At 42.9% G+C, this 17,217-nt stretch overlaps 1 protein-coding gene across 1 annotated transcript in view; it reads right to left on the bottom strand.

Annotated features, from left to right (window-relative positions):
- The window catches only part of NAV3 (neuron navigator 3), a 783,489-nt gene that overhangs the window by 218,174 nt on the left and 548,098 nt on the right, over positions 1 to 17,217 (bottom strand). The window contains exon 10 of the mRNA XM_038756254.1: positions 2,187 to 3,216. Coding sequence (XP_038612182.1) covers positions 2,187 to 3,216 — 1,030 coding nt within the window. The remainder of the gene's footprint in view (positions 1 to 2,186; positions 3,217 to 17,217) is intronic.

Here is a 17,217-nt window from a genome sequence, read left to right as displayed (position 1 = left end):
AGCTAAGATTTCTTGGTTCCTGGAACTGCAATTTGCAGTAAAACCCTGCTGGAATTTACAAAATTAGTTACAGGATTCTTCTGGAGTGGTAGAATAAATGATTTCAAGACACAATGCAAGTATCTGCAAAAGTTTGAAGTGAAGTTTTACACGTTGCATTCCCTTTTGTTTCCCATTCTCTTTTCACAGTTGTTGCCTTAATAGCCAATATTCACATTCCAAATCTATATCTCTAGTTTTGGCTTCTCATCTGCTCCTTAAACTTGTATTTTCTCCCGCTTTTGTGAAAGCTCAATCTGTTTGACGTGCCAGCATCTTAAAATTAATGTGGCTAATCTTTCTCGATAAACTTCCTCACTTTCCCAACCTGTTGTCAATAACTTTGGTTATTGGCCTCTTGCTCCTTTACTTTCCAGTGTCAATTCAGTGTCTAAATCCTGCCTTTTTTTTCCTCTGTAATATTGGATTAACTTGATGTGTTTTTGCTACCTTATAATCCCCATCTATACTCTCTCAGCACCTCCCAGGAGGAGTATTGGAACGCTGTTCCCACTAATCTCTCTCACTGCAGCCTCTCCTGCAGTCTATATTGCAAGATCAGTTCTTCGGCGCTTCTTAAACGAAACTAAACCTCAAACATCAACTCCAAATTTCTCCATCACCTGGATTTCTCATTTTATCTGCTCTCCTCTGCAATGGTCTCTGCTTTTCCCAGTCAAACCTCCCAAACGTCCCTCACTTGTGACTCCCTGGATTCCGACCTATTTCCCTGGCTCTCATGTCAACCCTTCTTATTTTCATTCAGTACCACTAATGGTATTTTTTAAGGGTATTTGTTAAGTGCTTACTATGAGTCAAACATTGTCCTGTGAGCTGGGATAGATGCAGAATAATCAGGTTGGACACAGTCCCTGTGTTGCATGGGGCTTACAGTCTAAGTAGGAGCGAAAGGAGGTATCCACATTTTAGAGCAAACTGAGGCACAGAAAAATTAAAGGACTTATCCAAGGTCAAACAGTGAAAAATTCAAGGAGCCAGGTATAGAATTCAGGTCCTTCTGACTCCCAGGACTGTGCCATTCAAGTAGGAATCTATTTACATTCAGTTACTCACTTGTGTATAATAATGATGGTATTTGTTAAGCGCTTACTATGTGCAAAGCACTGTTCTAAGCACTGGGGAGGTTATAAGGTGATCAGGTTGTCCCACAGGGGGCTCACAGTCTTAATCCCCATTTTACAGATGAGGTAACTGAGGCACAGAGAAGTTAAGTGACTTGCCCAAAGTCACAAAGCTGACAGTTGGTGCAGCCGGGATCTGAACCCATGACTTCTGACTCCAAAACCCGCGCTCTTTCCACTGAGCCACGCTGCTACTCATTCTCTCACTGTTGACTAGAGTATATTGTTCTTTTGCTATCACATTAAACAGGAAACTCCTAAACAGTAAAGACTACACTTTGACTTCCTTAACATGGTGCCCAAGATCAGTATACTACCAAGATCAGTACACTACCTAACTCCCCTGTTGTCCACAAATACTGGCGGTTCACTCATAATTTGATGTTCCCCAGTGATTAAAATATCCAAGTATTTATACTTATTATTATCATTATTTTTAGTACTGATAATAATGCTACTGGTACATGCCAAGCATTGTTCTAAGTGCTGGGGTCGATACAAGTTAATCAGCTCAGACACAGTCCCCGTCCTACAAGGGGCGCAAACTCTTAATCGCCATTTTATAGATGAGGTAACTGAGACCCAGAGAAGTGAAGTGACTTGCCCAAAGTCGCACAGTCAGGAGTAGAACCCACATCCTTCTGAATCCCAGGCCCATGCCATAATAATAATAATAATAATAATAATAATGGAATCTATTAAGCACTTACTATGTGCAAAGCACCGCTCTAAGCGCTGGGGAGGTTACACGGGGATCAGGTTGTCCCACCTGGGGCTCACAGTCTTAATCCCCATTTTACAGATGAGGGAACTGAGGCATAGAGAAGTTAAGTGACTTGCCCGAAGTCACACTGCTGACAAGTGGCAGAGCCGGGATTTGAAACCATGACCTCCGACTCTAAAGCTCGTGCTCTTTCCACTGAGTGCCATACCCTAGTGCCATACCCACTAGAGCACACTGCTTCACTTGTATTTGAGCAGAAGAGCGGATACAAACAGTCTTACCTATAAATGAAGGGAGCTACCGTGGCTGTGTTGGGGTGACTGTATTGCTGGTGCTGAGGGAGGTGGACAGCAACACTTCCTGTACTCTGTCCACTATTTGCAGCCTCCGAGACAGCAGCACAGGAAGATGGGATCAGAGCCGGGCTGAACTCCTTTCCCTCCAAAGAAGCGTGGCTTCCGGATGCATTTGCCTTCTCTCCAACTTGGGGCTTGGGGGCAGTTTGGGACTGGCTTCCCTTTGTAGTCCTGAACTTTTCCGACTCTTTAGTGGCCCCGCTGCCAGGCGAAAGGCTCTGTTTGGCCGAGGGCACTTTTGATCCGGGTTTGGGAATTCCGCTTGAGGAGGGGATGAAGCTTTCCTTCTTGGCTGTTGAGGTCTTGCTTCCCTTCGGGATCAAGCTGGCGATTTTGGAGGTCTTTTTCATCGAGGTCTCGGGGACGGGTTCCCTCTCTTCCTTGGCCGGTTTCTCAGTGCAAATTTTAGTTTTGTCCCTGTTCTTTTCCTCTTTGTCCTTTGGCTGTATCAAAGACTTTTTATTGCTGAGATTTTTGCTTCCAGCCTTTGGAGGAGTCAATTTAGGCGACGCTTTGGGGCTGCTACCGACGGAGCCCCCACTGTTCAGGCCACTGTTCAAGCTGTCCATTTCACCACACTCCGACAGGCCATCCTCCTCTCGCCCGCCGTAGCTCGGACCGCAGCTTGGGGACGGTGGGGGCTGCAAGGCGGTCCGGGCATTGACGAGCTTGAATTTCTCGAGCATGGATTTCTGCCCGGCCGGGGGAGGCTTGGCCCCTTCTGAAGGAGGCGGCTTGAGCCTGTCGGAGGCCAGAGTGGGAGAGGTGACGGGACTCGGCTGCTTCACTGACAACATGGTGGAGGTGGCACTGTGCTTGACGTTCATGGATTTGCTGCGCCAAGGCTTGCTGGCACTTGGAGAAGGGATGGCAGAGGCCGGCGGCTGCCCGCTGCTGGTAGGATGTTGCATGTGGCCGTTCGCGCCTGACGATGGCGGAGGGCCTTTGGGTGCATCTGCAGAAGGAAAGAAAAATGAAAATGGATAAGCCAATGATTTTGTAATAATAATAATGACAATGGTATTTGTTAAGTGCTTACTATGTATACAGGGGTAGATGCAAGGTAGATACAAGATTGTCCCACGTGAGGCTCACGGTCTTAATCCCCATTTTGCAGATGAGGTAGCTGAGGCACAGAGAAGTTAACTGGCTTGCCCAAGGTCACACAGCAGAGAGGTGCTGGAGCTGGGATTAGGAACTACATCCTTCTAAACCACGCTGCTTCCCTAACAGAGCCTTTCACCTGCTTCTCTGTATGACTAGCATTTTACGTCTTTACTCATTCTGAGTGATCTGGGTGGGTTTCTCTTCTGAACAGAAAGCAAACCGACCTTGCTTATTGCTTATTGTTACGTTTTATTCTCCCAGATGCTTAGTACCATGCATTGCACACAGCAATCGCTCAATACCACTGAATGAATAAATGAATTGTGGGATGATTGCTCTTTTCTTCTGATGGATATGCAACTCCTTATCTCCAATATTATTATTATTATTATTAATCATATTTATTGAGTGCTTACTGAGTGCAAAGCACTTTACTAAGTGCTTGGGAGAGTAAGGTAACGTCAAACACACTCCTTGTCCACAATGAGCTCACAATCTGGAGGGGGAGACAGACATTAATATAAATCAATCAATCAATCAATAAACAAATTAATTACAACATAATCCCTCCATGTATATGTGTGCCTATATATGTATATGGATGGAGATTGCTATTATGTTTGCACTGTGTCTATGCTATGGATATTGAATATAGCATTCTCTTTCAACTGGGATTTGTTGAATTTATGGTTGTCTCAGTATCCATATTTTCTCCAGCTTTCTTAAGACACAAGGCATGCCTCTTGATTTGTAAAAGCAATCACCACATAAGCGAGAGCCTAGATAACTGTATAAAAATATACTACAGAGATGTTTATAGCTATTCTATTTTGCTTCTGCAAAGCTATCCTCCTCTAGCGGTAAGATGTCTCAAAGACAAATTACAAATACTTGTGATTCGGTGAATAACATTTTTTGTTCTTTCATTTGTTCAAGTCAAACGGGAAGTCTGTGAGTGAGTGGAGATCTAAAAGTCACCTGGAAAATCAAATTATAGCCGTAGAGTGGGGGAAAAGACTGACAATTTCAATACAAAGACAGTGGTTTGTAATGTACCAGGAGTTTTGACTGCTCTCTTTTTCTCTCCATATGACTTTTCTAGCTCCCATCACAGGGTATTTGTCTATTAAGATGGACAAATTTTGAATGTCCGCAGAGACCCTGCTTAATGGAGTTGGGGAACTCTGGCCATACATTACCACCCCCCCCAATCTGGTTGTGTGACAGTCCCCTCCATCTTGACCTTACAATAACACCCATACCTGTGTTTAGCTGGGTACTGGTTATCTACACCAACAAAGGGGCAGCATCTCACCATACTTGTTTGCTTCTACTTCTCCCCCTCTCATCTGACTAATGAAACACGAGCATATACTGCAGCAAACACTCACAAATCAATCAATGGTATTTACTGAGCACTTACTCTATCCAGAGCATTATACTGAGTGCGCACTGTCTAGAGGGAGAGATAGACACTACAATAAATTACAGGTCGGAGGGTATCAAGGGAACAGAAAGATACAGCAGACTCAAATGAGAGGGAATAGTTCTCAAGTTGCTTAAATCTAGGAAATGTTTTGTATCTCCTGAACTGGGAATAGCTCTGTGGCAGTCAATCGAACTATCCTCCAGACTCAGGAGGGGGAAGAAGACCCCAGGAGAAAGAAGATTACTAAGTGCTTCTCCTGAAGGGAAGTTTATAATGCCTAATATGGTATTATCTTAGAACTGAGCCAATCGAGGCCCTTGAGGGCAGGGTAAAAAAATAATAATAATAATAATAATGATACTTGTTAAGTGCTTACTATGTGCCAAGCACTGTTCTAAGTACTGGGGTAGATACAAGGAGATCAGGTTGTCCCACGTGGGGCTCACAGTCTTAATGCCTATTTTACAGATGAGGTAAGTGAGGCACAGAGAAGTTGTGACTTGGCCAAAGTCGCACAGCTGATTAGTGGTGGAGCTGGGATTAGAACCCACGACCTCTGACTCCCAAGCCCGGGTTCTTTCCATTTAGCCATGCTGCTTCTCAGGGTAGGTGGAGAAGAAGGTCCGGTGCCATTTTGCTGCTACTGATGCCTGTCTACTTGTTTGGTTTTGTTGTCTGTCTCCCCCTTCTAGACTGTAAGCCCATTGTTGGGCCGAGGTTGTCTCTACCTGTTGACAAATTATACTTTCCAAGTGCTTAGTACAGTACTCTGCACACAGTAAGCACTCAATAAATAAGATTCAATGAATGAATGAATTTTGATCTTAAGTACTTTAATCTCATGGGAGGATGTATTTAGTCTATGTACAAAATGGGACTATGAGATGTAAATTTGAAGAATAGGAGGAGGATTTATGGAATTTTCCTTTCACCAAAAAAGTATTGAAGGTACATTTAAAAATATTCCCAGGTTTCTAGGTGTGTGATGGATCTGTTTGTGAGAGTTCTGTCTTTGCTCTCCAGCTGCTAGAAAAAATCATGTTGGTAAACTATTAGTTTACCTTACTAGGCCCCTAATAATGAGTGACATTTTCCTGTGTTTGAGTTTCTGGTTTAGGATTCTGACTTCTGCCTTATAATATGACTTCTCCTCCTCCTCCTCCTAGCAATAATCATTATTAGTATTAATAATAATAATAGCAATATCAATGCACTAAACACTGGGATAGACACAAGTAATCAGGTCAGACACAGTCCCTATCCTTTAATCCCATTTTACAGATGAGTAAACTGAGGCACAGAGAATTACGGTGATTTGCTGAAAGTCTCACAGCAGGCAAGCAGCAAAATCAGGATTAGAACCCAGGTCCTCTGATTCCACGGCCCATGCTTTTTCCACTCGACCACACTGCCTCCTTTATCTTGGCAATGAAAGGATTACGGCTTCTTAATGGAATACATGTTATGTAATAATTCAATGTCAAACAATAATAATAATTAAGGTATTTGTTAAGCACTTACTGTGTGTACTAAGCATGCTTATCATCACCTCTTATTCTTGATTAAAAGAGAGTTTAGCTAAGAATTAAGGGGTAAGATTACAAGGGTTGACCTTAAAATGAAGGTTACCCCAACTTTATATGGTAAATTGCATGTTCAATGGATATGACCATGCATTTTAGTTCAAAATGGAAAAGAACAGCTCTGCTATTCTTGTAATCAGACATTTCAAAAAGTAAATTCCATTTCTACATTCCCCCAAAAATACAGCCAGCAAAACTTTTGAAGCGGTCAATCATGGCAGTAATGGTTTGCCCATTGAACCTCCCCAACTATTTTTCTAGTTTAGTGAGTTCAGCAAATCCCAAACCATTCATTTCTCCAAGTCATTTCCCTGAATTTCTAAACCCACATATATTTGAAGAGTAAGTTAATCCATGCAGAATTGTAAAACTTTAAAATGGTTTTGGAGAGAAATGAGTGAAGTCAAAATAACTTTTAGATGTTTAAAATTTCCTTCTCCCTTCTCATGGATCAGGAAGACTCCCTTTAAACATTTAAACAACACTGTACTGCACTCTACCAATTGTTTAGTACAGGGCTCTGCAAAAAAATCAATATTCAATAAATATTATTGCTTGATTTTTATTTTAGAGATGAGAGCAGGTGAGGCACTGCTTGCCTACATTTTAGGGATTTTTTGACTGTGGAATAAATTGTTTAGCATTTTTTTTTCTTTTTGCCATCATTTTAGGGACCTCTACTCATGGGGAAATTCTGTTATGGTGATCAGAAAGGAGGGGGCTAATTTCAGCACTATTGGACACCAAAGTGAGCACAGGTGACTGCCAATTAACCAGTTCAAGTTCCATCGGCAGTTTTCATTATCACAGTGGCTGTAAAATGGGTCTTAAATGGACGTATATTCACACCAATGGACTTTGAGTCATGTCATCATATCACTGGCCTGAAAATGGGCTGTGACAATGAGCTTTGTCCATACTTTTTTATCACATTAGCCCATCCTATGCCATGATTTATTTGAATTATAAGAAACCCCCAGATTTCCAGTAAACTAGGCCTATGAGCCAAAGTAGCAGCTGAACACCAGGTGCTGCTCGTAATTTTATGCCCTTTGTTACTATGAATATGTACTCATTGCTGCACAGAAAATTCAACAGTCATTTTACCTGTCCTATTCAACATCATCATCTCCCTCATCACAATCCTCACAGAATTTATTGGGTGAGAACAACGATTGTGGTGTTTCCTGCTGTAAACAATCAATGTGCCTCAGCTCAGTGTGGGAGACGTTGGAACTGAAAGCCTGAATCTCTCAATTACTGAGGAACTGGGACATTATTTATAATAATGTTGCTCTCACCCTCTAGACTGTAAGGTCACTGTCGGCACAGAACGTGTCTACCAATTCTGTTGTAGTGTATTCTCCTAATCACTTATCACAGTTCTCTGAGCATAGTAAGTGCTCAACAAATACCACGATCGATTGAGTCCAGGTTTTCAGCCTCTGTAAATTCACACATCTATGCCCTCCCAAAGCTGCTACCAAATAATAAGAATTATAATGGTACTTGTTAAGCACTTAATATGTGCCAGGCCCTGTTCTAAGCAGCTGGGATAGATACAAGATAATGAGGTTGGACAAAGCCCCTGTCCCACATATATCAATAAAATAATGAAAAGAGAATAAGGGAACAGCAGTTGCTGTTGCTGCCAAGGGTTCCAGAAGCAATCTGTCCCAAGCCTTAAACTGCACCTCTTACTAAACTTGGCCATCTTGATAAGCCCGCTGCTGCTCAGAAGGGGTCAGGAAAAGAGTGTAGATGGTTCTGTGCAAACCCTCACCATTGTTGGCAAAAAAAACCCTAATTGTGAGTTGTAGGGCTACCTCCTTCCCCTAGTCCTGAACAAAAATCCTAAACGACTGGTGGTTCAAGACAGCAATGTCAATCAGCAATAGCCTGGATATCTGAACAGCCATATTTTGGGATGCACCCCACTCCCCTCACAGAAGGAGAGACTAGAAAGTTACCACAAACATCATCTCACTGAACCCCAAACTGCCTCACCAGAAGCTCATGCCGGCTGAACGTTAACCTTGCAGTGCAAAGACATGAAGTAAACCAGAGATAGTGTATAGTACAGCGCTTTGCACACAGTAAGTGCTCAATAAACATGATGGAATGAATGGATGAATAGCTATTATGTCATGGAGTATCAGGATCATAGAGAAGCACCGTGGTTCAGTGGAAACAGCACGGGCTTTGGAGTCAGAAGTCGTGGGTTCAAATCCCAGCTCTGCCAATTGTCAGCTGTGTGACTTTGGGCAAGTCTCTTAGCTTCTCTGTGCCTTAGTTACCTCATCTGTAAAATGGGAATTAAGACTGTGAGCCCCCCATGGGACAACCTGATCACTTTGTAACCTCCACAGTGCCTAGAACAGTGCTTTGCACATAGTAAGCACTTAATAAATGCCATTATTAATTAATTAATAGCCCTACCTCTAAACCATATGGGAGGGTAGTACTGCCCCGTATGGTCTATTTAGTCATAAAACGTACCTGGTTAGGACCACACTACCAACAGCAACTTTATCAACTTACAAAAGACAGACTGTGGGCAGCAAAATGAGTCTGTTATAATGCTGTGTTGGACTCTCCCACTGATTGATTGATTGATACATATATAAAAGGCTCAAGCAGGATGGGCTAGTGGATAGAGCCCCAGGGTTTTAATTCCAGCTCCACCACTTGTGGTGGTGTGTGAAATTGGGCAAGTTACTTAACTTTTATATGTCTCAGTATCCTCTTCTGCAAAATGGAGATTAAGACTGTGAGCCCCATGTAGGACATGGACTGTGTCGAACCATGTATCTACTCCAGCCTTAGTACAGTGCCCGGCACATAGTAAAGGCTTAACAAATGCCATAAAATATAGATAGATAGATAGGTAGATAGATAGATAGATAGACAGGCAACTTCCCCCCCCCCCCCACCCCCGCCATATACATACACGACAGATATACAAAAAAAATTAAAAATGTATTGGTTTAATCCATTTCGAGTCTTCTAATGTCTTTCCCCTTTCTCTGTAATTACGCCTACCTTCTACACGATTCTCAAGTTCCACAGAGTAAATGTGGCCAAGTGGCATATCTCAACAACTCTGAAACGTTCCTTTCCTTAATGGTTTATTTGGTGTGAGCCAATTTCTCACTGATTACAAACCAGAAAGTCTATATCTGGTCTCTAAAGCTGATAGGCTGTTGTTCATTAGTGTTAAATGTTCCTAACGATAATCATGAACATTTCTGACTCTCCAAGCTCATATTATAAAATGGGTGCAATTTGCCATAGAAATAAATCAGCCCTGGGCATAAGAAGCAGATGCTCCCCCAAGTAAACATTTTTAAATGAAGTCGATCTTCATTCTGTATCTAGAAAACACACTTTGAACTCTCAACAAGTTAGCGCATTTGGGGAATAAAAGATAGACAGTGATGAAACATTCAGTCAACACTGTATACAATTTAATCATCATCATCAATGCCATTTGTTGAATATTCACTATGAGCAGAATAATATACTAAGTGCTTGGGAGAGTAGTAATAATAATAATAATAATGATAACAATAATTTTGGTATTTGTTAAGTGCTTACTATGTGAAAGACACTGTACTGAGCGCTGGGATGGATCCAAGCAAATCGGATTGGACTCAATCCCTCTCCCACAGGGGGCTTCACAGTCTTAATTCCCATTTTGCAGATGAGGTAACTGAGGCACAGAGAAGTAAAGTGACTTGCCTAAGGTCACACAGCAGACAAGTGGAGGAGCCAGGATTAGAACCCATGACCTTCTGACTCCCCATCCTGTGCTCTCAACAGAGTTGGCAGATTCATTCCCTGCCCACAATGAGCTTAGGGTCTAGAGGGGTAGAAAGACATTACTAGGGCTGGGGGTTGGTGATTAAAGATCGATGAAGGGGTAAGGGAACAAGGTTATTGAGTTCACTGGAGAGGACATTGAGGAAGATGTGGATTTTTGCATCATGAGAGGGTGTCTAGAGTCCAACAGGGCATGATTCATTCATTTAATCGTATTTATTGAGTGCTTACTGTGTGCAGAGCACTATACTAAGCACTTGGGAAGTACAAGTTGGCAACATATAGAGACGGTTCCTACCCAACAATGGGCCCATAGTCTAGAAGGGGGAGATGGACAACAAAACAAGACATGTAGACGGGTGTCAGAATAAATGGAATTATAGCTATATGTACATCATTAATAAAACAAATATGTACAAGTAAACTAAACAGAGTAATAAATATGTACAAATATATACAAGTGCTGTGGGGAGGAGAAGGAGGTAGGGCCAGGAGGGGGGGGATTGGGTAGCCCATTATGTGGAACCACCTAATGAAAACAATAACTAAAATTGTTTTAGATATATTGTTTTGGGTTATCACTTTAGTTATATGGCTGCAAATCCTTTTGTCACCTGAATTTCCAAGAAAAGTCAGAGGCCTGAATGTGATGTTACTATTTATTGTACAGATTTCATAGTTCCACTCCTTGTGAGCACGGAAAATACCTACCAATCAACAATCAACACTGTTATGGTGTACTCTCCCTAGTGTTTCCTACAGTGCTCAGCACTTAGCACTGAATAAATACCCGTGATCGACTGAACCACACTCCGAAAAATCATATCCCAGACTTCTAAAATAAATTCAATGACATCACCCGGATATCAATCTGGGGGGTGTTGAAATGATCAGATGTTAAATCTTTATGACAGTAAATGAAGCAACATGTTGCGGTTGCTAATCAACGATAGTTTCTAATCCTACCTCTGAAAACCATTATGAATTTACAATCTCAGCTACGGAACTGGAGTCTTTCAGTTAATCTGTCTTTTACACGGCATCTGTCTCCATCTTGTGGTAATTGAAGCACAAGAGTAATTCTCCCAGTGTTTTTAGAGCAGGTTCTCACGTCCAAATGGGGAAACAGACAGTAAGATTCATTTCTTCAGGGACTGGGCTGCTTTCAAATAAAAACAGACTGTTCAGCTTAAGGAAACTTTTGCAGGAAGTAAAGGATGGAATCTGTATAATTGATTGGGTATTCAATTAATTAGTCTGAAATTTCACTGTAGAATATTCTCCCTGCTGTTTAATCAATCAGTCAATCAATCAATCGTATTTATTGAGCGCTTACTGTGTGCAGAGCACTGTACTAATTGCTTGGGAAGTACAAGTTGGCAACGTATAGAGACATTCCCTACGCAACAGTGGGCTCACCCTTGCCTTCTTCCCAAAAAGGGTTCAAACTCTTAGCCCCATTTTACTAGCAGCAAGCTACAAGAAGCAGAGTGACTTAATGGAAAGAGTGCGGGCTTTGGAGTCAGATGATCTGGGTTCTAATCCCGCCTCTGTCGCTTGTCTGCTGTGAGGCCTGGGGTAAGCCACTTAACTTCTCTGTGTCTCAGTTACCTCATCTGTAAAATGTGGATTAAGACTGTGAGCCCCAAGTGGGACAACCTGATTACCTTATATCTACTTCAGTGCATAGAACAGTGTTTGGCACATAGTTAGCACTTAACAAATAATGTAATTATTACTATTATTATTGTTCCTGCTCCTATTATTTGTATATCTGTCTTCCTTTTTAGATGTCATCCCTCTTGGTGACTTTATCAACACCCCTGTCTTTTATATTATCTTGATATTTTTATTGTTTCATCCACCAATTCCTAATCTCCAGATTATGAGCCCCGGGGCTAGAGACTGTATAATTTTTCACAGTGCTTAGTACATTGCTCTGCACACAATAGGTGTCTATTAAATGATTTTACTACTACAACTGAATTGTAGCTCCTGTAGGAAGGGAAAGTGTGCTTTGATTCTGCTGTACTTTTCCATCTGCTTTGTACAGCACTTTGCACTCAGTGTCTGCTCAGTAAAAACCTTGCTACACTGCTACTACAACCCAGCCTACACACATTGCTCCTCTACTGTCAACCTAATCACTGAACCTAGATCATCACTGAACCTAGATCTATCTCATCTATCTCTCCGCCAACCTCTCACCATTGTCCTGCCTCTGTCCTGGAATGTACTCCCTCTTTATATCCGACAATTACTCTCCCCTCCTTCAAAGACTTATTGAAGGCACACCTCCTCCAAGAGGCCTTCCCTAAGTCCTCTTTTCCTCTTCTCCCACTCTGTTATGCATTGCCTTGACTGTAAAATGTGGATTAAGACTGTGAGCCCCAAGTGGGACATCATTTTCATCCCTTTCATCATTCCCCTTTCCAGTTCCACAACACTTACATACATAGCTGTAATTTTATTTATGCATTTATTTATATTAATGTCTGTCTCCCCCTCTAGACTGAAAGCTCACTGTGGGCAGGGAATGTGTCTTTACATTGCTATACTGTACTTTCCCAAGTGCTAAGTATAGAGTTCTGCAAACAGTTAGCACTCAATAAATGTGATTGACTGACTGATGACAGACTTTCTAGTTGGCTGCTAAAATCAATGTAGGAAACTTATTCATTGTTCTATGAAAGATTGTACTAGAGAAGCAGTGTGGCTTAATGGATAGAGCATGGGCTTGGGAGTCTGAAGGACCTGAGTTCTAATCAGGCTCTGCCACATGTCTGCTGTGTGACTTGTGGCCAGTCACTTTGCTTCTCTGGGCCTCAGTTACTTCATCTGTAAAACGGGGACTTACATTGTGAGCCCCTTGTGGGACAGAGACTATGTCCAGCCTGACCAACATATCTATGGCTTAGAATGGTGCTTGGCACATAGTAAGCACTTAAGAAGTACCATTGTATTGGCTACCCATGAGTTCATGGCCACGGTTTTCCTCTCCAGAAATGCCCCCTGCCATCATGGCACCCAACATATGTCCTGACATCCTCCCAGTGGAGCGGAGGTTATGTATATCAGGGAGCAGGGCAAAACTCTTCACTCTCAGAACTGGACCAGTTTGGGGTCTGTGACCTCAGACACTCTCCCAGGACTTGACTATCCACTTAGCACCTCAGAATAGAGTGGGGTTGCTGTATTGTATTCTCCCAAGTGCTTAGTATAGTGTTCTGCACACAGTAAGCGCTGAATGAATACAATTGACTGAATGAATGAAACAGGGAGCAGAGCTACTACAAATATTTGAAATTTTGGAATATGCTGTGACTAGGGTCAGCGGATGAGCGAGGGGAGAACAGGGTAGATTTACAGGCAATCTTAGACTTAGGACATTTTGAAAGAGGAATTCCCTGATCGACATCAATTGTCTGTTCTCTAATATTTAGCCAGTCAGAGGGACAGATGGTGGTTCGGGGACAATCTGTATTTTGTGCTGGTTTTAGTTTGGGCAAAATTGTGGGGGTTGAAGTTAAAGACCTCTTCATTCCTGGGCGATAATAATTATAATGAAAATAATAATAATTGTGGTAGTAGTTAAGCACTTACTGTGTGCCAAACACTGTGCTAAGCATGGGGTAGAAGCGACATAATCCGGTCCCACGTGGAGCTAAGTAGGAGGGAGCACAGGTTTTGAATCCCCATTTCGCAGAACTGAAGCCCAGAGAAGTGAAGTGACTTGCCCAAGGTCACACAGCAGGTAAGTGGCAGAGCCGAAATTAGAACCCATGTCCTCTGAATCCCTGGCCCGTGCTCTTTCCATTGGTCTTATACACTTGGCACTCCTACAATCAAAAGCTGCCCACACATTCATTAAAGTTTAAACCCTAAGGACTAATTATGCCACTCCTCCAATTCCTTGACCCTCTCCAATCTGGCTTCCATCCCCTTAACTCCACAGAAACTGTCCTCTCAAAGGTCACCAATGATCTTCTTTCCAAATCCAATGGCCTCTACTCCATCCTAATCCTCCTTGACCTCTCAGCTGCCTTCGACACTGTAGACCACCCTTTTCTCCTGGAAATGTTATCCAACCTTGACTTCACTGACTCTGGTCTCTCTTGGTTCTCCTCTTACCTCTCTGTATATATGTATATATGTTTGTACATATTTATTCTTCTATTTATTTAGTTATTCATTTTACTTGTAAAGGCCTTCCCGGACTGAGCCCCTTCCTTCCTCTCCCCCTCGTCCCCCTCTCCATCTCCCCCATCTTACCTCCTTCCCTTCCCCACAGCACCTGTATATATGTTTGTACATATTTATTACTCTATTTATTTATTTTACTTGTACATATCTATTCTATTTATTTTATTTTGTTAGTATGTTTGGTTTTGTTCTCCGTCTCCCCGCTTTAGACTGTGAGCCCACTGTTGGGTAGGGACTGTCTCTATATGTTCCCAACTTGTACTTCCCAAGTGCTTAGTACAGTGCTCTGCACACAGTAAGCACTCAATAAATACAACTGATTGATTGATTGATTGGTCATTCATTCTCAGTCTTCTTCACGGGCTCCTCCTCTGCCTTCCACCCCGCAACTTTTGGGGTCCCTCAAGGTTCAGTTCTGGGTCTCCTCCAATTCTCCATCTACACTTCCTTGGAGAACTCATTCACTCCCATGGCTTCAACTACAACCTCTATGTGGACGATAACCAAATCTACATCTCCAGCCCGAATTTCTCTCCCTCTCTCCAGTCTCACATTTTCTCCTGCCTTCAAGACATCTCTACTTGGATGTCCTCCCACCACCTCAAATTTAACATGTCCAAAATAGAATTCCTTATCTTCCCACCCAAACTCAGTCCTCCCCCTGACTTTGGCATCCCTTTAGACGACACCACCATCCTTCCTGTCTCACAAGCCCGTAACCTTGGAGTTATCCTTGACTCCTCTCTTTCATTCATCTGTCCGTTCCACCTTCACATCACTAAAATCTCCTCTTTCCTCTTCATCCATACTGCTACCACGTTAATACAATCATTCATCCTATCCCGCCTGGATCACTGCATCAGCCTCCTTGCTGACATCCCAGCCTCCTGTCTCTCCCCGCTCCAGTCCATACTTCATTCTGTTGCCCTGATCATTTTTCTACAAAAACCTTCAGGGCCTGTCACCCCACTCCTAAAAAACTCCAGTGGTTGCCCACCCACCTCTGAATCAAACAAAAACTCTTCACCATTGGCTTTAAAGCGCTGCCTCACCTTGCCCCCTCCTACCTCACCACTCCTTCTACAACCCAGTCCATACACTTCACACCTTGTCACTGTGCCTCGATTTCACCTATCTCTCCACGGACACCTGGCAGACATCCTGTCTCTGGCATGGAATGTCCTCCCTCCTCAAATCTGACAATTACTCGCCCCCATTTCAAAGCCTTATTGAAGGCACATCTTCCAAGAGGCCTTCCCGGTCTAAGCCCCCGGTTTCCTCTTCTTCCACTCCCCTCTGCATCACCCTGACTTGTTCCCTTTGTTTTGCCCCCCTCCCAGCACTTATGTACATGTCTTAAATTAGTTATTTGTATTGATATCTGTCTCCCTCTTTGTAATGATAAAAATAATAATAATAATCGCATTTGTTAAGTGCTTACTATGTGCAAAGCACTGTTCTGAGCGCTTGGGAGAATACAATATGATCAGGTTGTCCCATGTGGGGCTCACATTCTTAATCCCCATTTTCCAGATGAGGTAACTGAGGCCCAGAGAAGTGAAGTGACTTGCCCAAAGTCACACAGCTGACAATTGGCAGAGCCGGGATTTGAACCCATGATCTCTGACTCCCAAGCCCGGGCTCTTTCCATTGAGCCACGCTGCTTCTCTGTTGTAGACTGTAAATTGTAGACTGTAAGCACATTGTGGGCAGGGAATATGTCTGTCTATTTTTGTACTTTACTCTCGCAAGCACTTAATACTGTGCTCTGCACACAGTAAGTGCTCAATAAATATGACTGAATGAATAATTTCAAACCAATACCTGATTTTAGACTGTGAGCCCACTGTTGGGTAGGGACTGTCTCTATGTGTTGCCAATTTGTACTTCCCAAGCACTTAGAACAGTGCTCTGCACATAGTAAGCGCTCAATAAATACGATTGATGATGATGATGATGATCCCAGGACGCATCTCCTCCCACATGTTAACAGCTGAGCTCTTAACAGGTCCACAGTAGGTTTATGGCTTGCTAATCCTACAACAAATAACAGGCTTGCAGGAAACCTTTGCTAGTCATTTTTTTCCGATTAAAGCATTGCTTTACAGCCTTTTCTATGGTACTTGTGCAGCCCCTATTACATGCCAGGAACTGTACTAAACACTGGTGTAGAGGATACAGTCCGTCCTATGTGAGGCTCAGACTCTTAGCCCCATTTTACAGATGAGGGAACTGAGGTACAAAGAAGTGAAGTGACTTGCCCACGGTCATACAGAAGACAAGAAGTGGAGCTGGAATTAGAACCCAGGGCCTTCTGACACCCAGGACCAGTCTCTATCCACTAGGCCATACTGCTTCTAGCTTGGAGAAGCAGCATGGCTCAGTGGCAAGAGCCCGGGCTTTGGAGTCAGAGGTCATGGGTTCAAATCCCGGCTCTGCCAATTGTCGGCTGTGTGACTTTGGGCAAGTCACTTTACTTCTCTGGGCCTCAGTTCCCTCATCTGTAAAATGGGATGAAGACTGTGAGCCCCCCGGGGGACAATCTGATCACCTTGTAACCTCCCAGCGCTTAGAACAGTGCTTTGCACGTAGTAAGCGCTTAATAAATGCCATTATTATTATTATTATTTCTCCTGATTGATTGCCAAGGGTAGGATATGATTGGTGAGCAAATCTGCCTGTCGACAACTCACCACAATGTGATAGTGGGACTATCGAGATCCCTCTTCTAGTGAGGCAATGCGTTTTGATCTTGAATGGGAGACGGCGGGTACAGTGAGCATTGAGCACTCACTGTATCTTGTAGAATTTG

The sequence above is a fragment of the Tachyglossus aculeatus genome, chromosome 14 (assembly GCF_015852505.1).
Source record: "Tachyglossus aculeatus isolate mTacAcu1 chromosome 14, mTacAcu1.pri, whole genome shotgun sequence".
In the NCBI taxonomy this organism is placed as follows: Eukaryota; Metazoa; Chordata; class Mammalia; order Monotremata; family Tachyglossidae; genus Tachyglossus; species Tachyglossus aculeatus.
This window is presented reverse-complemented; position numbering and strand designations above follow the sequence as displayed.